General features: G+C 37.5%; 1 protein-coding gene across 1 annotated transcript; it reads right to left on the minus strand.

The window, feature by feature from the left end:
- Positions 1–4,988: 4,988 nt before the first annotated feature.
- gja10a (gap junction protein alpha 10 a) lies at positions 4,989–7,892 on the minus strand. The gene is made up of 2 exons (XM_026302681.1): positions 6,462–7,892; positions 4,989–5,027 (listed from the first exon to the last, which is right to left on the minus strand). The coding sequence occupies exons 1-2, from the start codon at positions 7,890–7,892 to the stop codon at positions 4,989–4,991; spliced, it is 1,470 nt and encodes a 489-aa protein (XP_026158466.1).
- Between the last annotated feature and the right edge of the window lie 385 nt (positions 7,893–8,277).

Here is an 8,277-nt window from a genome sequence, read left to right on the forward strand (position 1 = left end):
TGAAATTAGGATGTTAGGAATAATGTTATATAGATGATGGATTTCTTATCACAAGTAATTCACAGTTGTTTTATGTACTGTGTCATTATAGTGGAGAGTGAAATGAATGGCAACCAATAGCTGCTTTGAAGATAGAAGAACCATTTTCAAAAACACTGTTATACCTTGGAAAATGGACGGTAGTAATTTAAAGTACACAAGATCCATGTTGAATGGGCTCAAATTTAAACACACTGCTCACTCAAACAACACCTTAAACAAATCATAAGTGCTCTTTTTGACCCATTTTATCGTCTTATAAATATTAAGAATTTAATGTGTATAATGGTAATCATGTATTTAGCTGCAATGTTCTTGTATTGTACATATAATATAGATATCCCTATTAGAAATATTTGGTACACGGTTTGTTGAGGTAGGACACCTACATTTTGAAATTCATATATCATATGTACACGTGTTCAAACAGTAAGCAAACTGATCAATTCCTACTTATGAATCAGTATCCCTAATAGCGTACTAAATGAAGTGCAAAGCTCCTAACACTGCCATGTAATTGGGAGCTGCCAAATTCATCTGCTATTGAAAAGTTGATAGTGGGGCACATGGCAGGGGTGAGTGCTGTTGTTGTCTGTTTTCTCGCTGCCAAAAACCACATTTGCCCCACACTGGAACATTTCTGTGGCGTCTGAATACTGCACATGTTTGGGCTTCTTCTGTCCATCAGGGTTAGAATTAAGTCAAACAGAAAGCTCACACCTGCTCCTTGCCCATCCCATGATAGCCTTAAGAGATTCAAATTAGCTGAAATTAAAAATTAAAGACAAATCTGCTCCCACTCAACTGATCCCACCCATGATACTACTACAGGACACCCTCACACTGCACAATGATAATCTTTTAGAATGTACACTGAAGAACACTGTGTAGCTGATTTTCATAGACTTTAATGTGTTAATGTTTATTTATTTATTTGGATCTTTGTTAGGGATGGGGTGGGGTGTGTAAGGAATTGCATTGATGTACAATTTATGTTGTTACCTTTTCTTGGAACTAATCTGTTAATGGTTGTATTTTTTTATTGTTGACAATTTTATGAAAAAGTCTTGATTTACAAGTCACACATGTCATATTTTCTTTTAACCGGGGGTATGTTTACAGTTTTGTGTATCACCTGTTCTCTTACTGTTTTAAAAACATATACTGTAAAACCTGATCATTTATTTGAATAGAGAAACTGATAATAGCTCCTTTTTTCATTTACTTAAGTTAGAAGTGTTAATGACAGTGAAAAAACAGGAAATCTGAGTGCAGCTACAGTCTCTTGTCTTAAAGGTTACAGAGGCCAAAATATCTGATAAGGGAAAGGCATTTAACCAGTAAAAATTACACTGCAGCTTTAAGAAACTGCATTGCAACAAAGTATCATAAATCATGGACATGGCCCATTGTGTATTTGTCTGAGATTAATGATAAAAACAAAACACTAAAACCTTCTCCTCTGGAAATATAGACCACTAAAGTGGTAAATATGAAATAAATAAATAAATAAATAAATACAATGTAACATGTAAGGAAACACTACCAATTAAGTCCTGCTATCCATGGTCATGGGGGAGCTGGAGCCAATGCCAGCGGACTTTGGCTGAAAGGCCAACCCTGGACAGATCTGGATAGAGCTGACAGAGAGAGTAACACAAACACTCACATTCACACCTACAGGAAATTTAAGATCACAAATCAACCTGACCAGCACATGTTTGGATTGTGGGAGGTAGCCAGGGCACCCACAGAAAAACTACACACAAAAAGGCCATGGTCAGCTGGTAGGTTCGAAGAACCTTCCTACTGTGTTAACCACTGCACACCCATATATTCATTCAAGATTATTTGTTCAATAACATTGTATTTATTTATTTAATATTGACTACTTTTAGAGTGTGCCCTTGGAATATATCATAAAAGAGGAGCAATCAGATGAGTTTCTGCAATTAAACTAAGAAAAAGAAGGTAGACATAAATTTTAAAATGAGGCATCATATCATTTTGTAGCATTTAATCCATTCTAGACTGTGTGTCTAGCGAGTTAAGAAAGTATCAAAATATTTGAATATTATTGCAATTTTTGTACCATATTCCATTTTGCAGAACATAAGATGAATAAATGCCATGAAATGATTCTGAGCCTCATTTTGACTTCTTAACTTTATCAAGCTTTTCCCTCCCTGCAAACAAAACATGCTGTTGGTTTAATGGAAGGCTGCACTTCAGATATCTAAAACACTGAAGGTATTTTCTCTTCACTTTTCAGAAATCCATATTTGAAAAGTCAGGCTACAACATGGACACTGCACAATATCCCTCAGGTATGCAACAAGATTAGACCAAAAATTGTAGAATTTAGAACAGCGGGTACTTGTCAGAACTTAGAGGGTGAAAAAACAGAAGTTTGAGAAAATAATCAAATATGGAATATATAAATCATCATAAAACATTATGAAATTATGACTTTTCTTGCAAATTTCTCAGAATATCTAGAGGATGAGTCATGGCAACTGGACTTCTAGTTTTTAGTTAAAATGTTTCACTATTCATCCACACAGCTTTGTCAGTCTGATGGAAAGCTGGTAAGGAATCTCATAGTTATCATTCAACTATGTAAATGGGAAAAGAGTCATTAGAGCCACACTCCTGACTTGGTTTCACTTCACTGAATAGGCTCGTTAGGTAAACAAAAGAAGTGAGCTCAGGCGAGGGTCATTAGGATCTAATGTTAGACTTGTGACCCCTCTGATTCACCATCTGGCTGCAGAGTCTGTCTTCCCAGTTACATAGTTCACCTAATGAGCCTATTGGGCTAGGGGTGGAATAAAACCAACCTGAAGGATAAATTACAGTTTCCATACCAGCTTTCTCTTAGACTGATGAAGCTACTTGGATGAGTAGTGAAACATTTCCACCTAAAAGTCTAGGTCTAGACTAGGACTCCAGTTGCCATGACTCAACCTCTAGGTAACTTCATCTTGTTGACTAAGAATCTTTAGAGACATTTCTCAGTAAATTTCAGGACTCAGTGGTTCTAATCCTCTTACATATACACACAACAGTAACTGAATGAGTATCTAGCAGTATTGAATGACTCATCTGTAAAATAAATGCAATTTTAAATACAGTTAAAGGATCACACCAATGTTTTTTCATGTTTTAGTCCACTAACTGCAAATTCCATACAATAATATTCTAGTTTCCTTAAGCCCATTCTTTAAAGCACTCTAAATCTCAGAGTTACCTTGTGACATGGTTTCATTTCATTTCAGTACAAAAATACACTGAAGACTTGAAGCTTGCATGAGTTAGGTAATCCATTGCATGCTTTTATGTTGCCAGAGTTACATTATTGCTGTGTGGCAATGCAATGCAGAATTTTCAGATCAATGTGCACTTACTACTCCATCACTGTGCCATGAAAACAAGACTCTGACAATGGTAAGAGCTGACACGTTGTTCACTGGAATAGATTAGGTAACAGAGGCATGTTTTGACCATCTCCAAGTTGATTTTCACACTGTGTATGAACAATAGCTGCCTGGCTGACATTCAGAAACTTACTATTTGGAAAATGATAATGGTAATGTAAGTACTGCAAAAACCACTGATATAGTCCTTTAATTGCATTTAGAAAATTGTGTAGTTACTGTCATATTGTGTTTCTATAGGGGAGCGCCTAGAGTCTGCATGTTTTCAAAGCAACAGGTGCACCTTTCTCCATGCCACTGTGGCACATATAACAACCATACAGTCAATGCTGCCATTTTAATGTGATATAAGACTAGTCATATCAAGGAGGTTGGGGCTGATCTACTATTCTAATAAAAAGGATAGTATATTGTTGTATTTTCCTTCTCTGAAGGCAGTAATAATCCGGGCCCAGCAGTTACTGTCTAAAGCCTGAGCAGTGGTTATCAGGGAAGAGTTTCCTTAGATGAATTATAATATTTTGGAATGACATGGCTTTAATTTGTTATTACAATCCATTGTAGCAGACTAAAGGAAGTAGTTATTCAATCCAAACTGTTTACAGAAAGTTTTAACTGGGGCCACATAGGTTTTTGAGGTTTTTTTTTTTGTTTTGTTTGTTTGTTTTTTAAAAAAAACCTCTGCTAGACAGTCTCTTAACACTTATCTACCTGGATCCATATACCTCTTATTATAGGTAAAGACTGTATGATAGACATGTAGACATTTCTGTGGCATATTTTCTATCTAACTTTTTACAGTGGTTACATGATTGTATTTGTAGATTTTAGTGAGCCTTTTTCATGTGTCCTTTTATTGAGTACTTGAAACATGACTGTTATATATATTTATTTAAATCTAGGAATTTTTAACCAACTTGTGTTATTAGTTTTTTTGTAAATATTGTGCAACATGTCATGTTTTGTTTATTTGATATGAAAATGGTTTTAAAGAAAATAATGTCATTGTGTTTAGGCAATTTTTGTTGGGAAATAAAACAAAAAGCATGACAATTGTGCAGTTTGTTGTTTGTGTGTGGACTTTGACGACACACAAGCATTTAATCTGAATATAATATAAAGTACCCATGAAATTACTTTATATAAATGGTTATACACAGATGCCCACAGATGCCGTTGACTTTGAAAAAAAAAAGGTTTATAAAGTCCAGGTGACAGAAGCAAACAGATCATCTGATGAATATACTCCACAATTCATTTTGTTGCTTCTGAACAAATCCTAAAAATTTAGCCAAGACACAAAGAAGTCCATATTTTGAGAAAGATACAATTCTTTTCCCACACGTAGAGGTTCTGAAGTGCTTCAAATCCAAAACATACTGGGCTTTGCCTCATCATGGCTGACTTTTTGACTGACTTTGGCTTGAGCAGTGGTTCAGTGTTGATGGCTGGATTATTGATAGCGCTTCTGTGGAACACAGCTCCTATGGCTGTGATGTTAGCCTCATCTCTTCACTTCTTCATGATAGAGGAGATATCCAGAAACATACTCTGAGAAAGACAAAAAGACTGCTTGAATAGATGAGTAACTGGCATTAAGTAAAGAAAGTGCTCCTTAATTAGTGTACCTAACAGTCTTTCACAAACATATTTCAGTAAAACTAAGTACATCCTTGAACTAACAAAAAGACTGAATATATTTCTCACATCTATTACATTCAAAATTAGGCGCATTACAATTAGAGTGAATTTGATGCACATAGTCACTGGTCAATTGTTGATGAGGTAGTACTGTTAGTATTGTAAATAAATATAAAACCAAATATAAGATGTATAGCACAGCAGATGTCATGAAGAAAAACAAAAAAAGATGTAGGTACAGATTAACTGATTTATAATCAGAACATTAACACTTTTAATCTAGCTACACTTTAACATGTTAATGAGAGAACACAATGTAGAGATAAAAGTTCAAAGATAACATTGCCACTAATCTCCACTATTGTGTTAGACTCCTTTTAAGCAAATGTGAAATGTTAAATATATATGTTTAGTGCTATTTTTGGTTCCTATTTAATTGTGAGCATGACTTATTGATTCATGTAAACAGTTTATTAATTATGATCTGTAACATGTAAATAATATAGAATGTAATTATACATTATTATTTATTATTTAAATTGATGTTTAAATGTCTATTACATTATATTAAATTAATAATAGAATATTTATTAAAATCCAGGGCTGTAGCTAGAAGATTTGGGGCCCCCTGAAAAAATATTGATGTGGGCTCCCACCCGGTAACAGAAAAAAATGACAGTACCCACCAGACAGCAGTAGACGGTACTATTCCCATGAAAATAAATCGGGCAGCGAAATGACAATAGGCTACATTAACCTGTCATAAAGAATGTCTTGATCAACTGCAGCTCTTCTGGCTTCCCTCTCCTTCTTTTGGTACCCTGATTTATGTTTTCGTTTCATTTTCAATTGGTCAGACAGTCTTCTTCTCTTCCAACAAGTTAATCTCTAACTTCAGTGGCCGCGTCAACACTGATAGGTCCTATTCACTAGCTAGGGTTTGTCACTGACTGAATAATTAATAAATACCTCGTATCGGACTAAACCATTTTTAGGGAGATGTGAAGAGCAGATATTTGGAAAACTTCTTTCATCAAATTGTATGTTTCTGTCATTTTCATTAAAATCTCTGGCATACAACTAACATAAATATTAGAATTATTCACAGAACACATACACAAATACTGTGTTTTTGCCATTTCTTAGTTCATTTAGTTGATGAAGAACTAAACTTTACAATTCTACCAGACTTTAATGCTACAGACACCAGTGCCAGATGAAACTCAGGTCTGGGTTAAACTGCTCCCAGAATATCAGGCATAACCTGTGCTTCAGTACTGTTAATAGCTGTGGCTGACATTCTAGGGTAGTGTGAACATTAGACAATTTCTGCTCTTTACTTGCCATTGACATTCTTCGGCCCCCAGCAGGTGGCATCATGGGCATGTCTCCCTGCAGGGAACCCAGTTCATCAGACTCCTCTGAGGTATGCAAGGAAGGGCTCGTGGAGCCACTGATGGAGGACAAGCTCTCAGATGGTGGCCTAATCATGAAGCTTGTCTTCCTGGGGTTGGGAATCAGGACCTCACTTCCTGTTGACTCCCTTCGCTCATCATCAAGGTCCCTGATAGTGCTAGGCCTTAAATTGCTACTGGACAGCAGAGCTTCTAAGTGGCTGGGCTGAGGGTGTATGCCCTCATGGATGTCCTCATGATGGCTTGCACTTGCCTGGACATTGGGCACAGCAGAAGTCCAGGGTGGATGGTGGTCCACCATGGCTGTGTGGACCTCCTGACCTTCAAGGGTATAGGAGGTTTGAATAGTACAGTTCTGGCCAGACAGGGGTGGCATTTTAATTTGGGGGCAGATATAGCTCATCTGACTGTGTCCCAGATGAGCCAAACTGTTGTGTCTCGGTACATCCTGATTGGCTTTGAGCCCAGTGCTATAATGAAGAGGCTTTATGTCTGCCTCTTGAATTACTTTGAAGGTCTGAGTCAAAGGCCCATTATGTGGTGATAAATTGCTCATTACACAAAGGTGTGGTAGAGATTCCTTCTTCTTGGACTTGTAAATCAAACTGTCATCTTCTGTGTACCTCTCTCCATACAGCGTCTGTTTGATTTTCCTGACACCCAGATGGGATATTTCTAGAATGTTGAGGAAAAGTGACACACCAGCAATGGCGATCATAAACACCATGAAGATGGTCTTCTCTGTGGGCCTTGAGATGTAACAGTCTACACTGTTGGGGCAAGGCAGCCTCTCACACTTATAGAGCGGTTCCAATTGTACGCCATAGAGTATATACTGGCCCAGGATGAAGCAGATCTCCACCAGAGAACGTGTAAGGATATGGATGATATAGGTTCGCAACAGAGAGCCTCGGAGAGGAGCTTTCTTGACCTTCCTCTGCTCATCTAGCCTTCTCAGCTCCCGCTCCATGCGCTTATGTTCATCCAATGCCAATTCAGCCTCATCCAGCTCCTCCTTCAATTGGGCCCGTCTGCGGTGGCGCTCCTTCTCCAGTGCCCGGATGCAGTAGAGGGCATGGCCCATGTAGACCAGCGAGGGTGCAGACACAAAAATGACCTGAAGGACCCAGAAGCGAATGAGGGAGATTGGGAAGGCACGGTCATAGCAGACTGCCTTGCAGCCTGGCTGGTCAGTATTGCAGACAAACTCAGACTGTTCATCATCCCATACATCCTCAGCTGCTGCTCCTAGGATTAGCATGCGAAAAATGAAGAGTATGGTAAGCCAGATCTTTCCCACAATGGTGGAATGAATGTGGACCTCTTCCAGGATGCTGCCCAGCAGGTTCCAGTCACCCATAGTCAGCTTCTCTCCACTTCACTGCCACATGTTCTCAAACTGTAGAAACAGAGCATATACAGCATTAGCTCTAAAGAACCAAAACTACAAAAACATTTATTGAAACCATTTGGGCTCAGTTCTGTTAAATGTGATAGCACCATTTAGGTGATAAGAAAAAATAAATCCATTGAGGAAAGAAACAAGTAGTCAGTATGTGTACAAATGTTTTAGGACAAACCACAAAGTTTGGATGTAGTAGTGCATATTTACAACAGACAGTTTGTGTTGTAATTTTAATTTTACATTCAGTTTCTCTTTTAAATAAATTAAGTTAACCTGGGCAATTCCAAGAAAATATAACATAGGAGGACATGAGTACATTTGTTGTTTTTGGACAACAGTG

This window comes from Mastacembelus armatus, chromosome 22 (genome assembly GCF_900324485.2).
Source record: "Mastacembelus armatus chromosome 22, fMasArm1.2, whole genome shotgun sequence".
In the NCBI taxonomy this organism is placed as follows: domain Eukaryota; kingdom Metazoa; phylum Chordata; class Actinopteri; order Synbranchiformes; family Mastacembelidae; genus Mastacembelus; species Mastacembelus armatus.

Bases quoted from the DNA above. Each gene is read 5' to 3' on its own strand.
- gja10a (XM_026302681.1), bottom strand. From the start codon at position 7,892: ATGGGTGACTGGAACCTGCTGGGCAGCATCCTGGAAGAGGTCCACATT. The intron at 5,028-6,461 runs GCAAGTAAAGAG...TGTCTTTCTCAG, and splicing joins GGGGCCGAAGAATGTCAATG to AGTATGTTTCTGGATATCTC.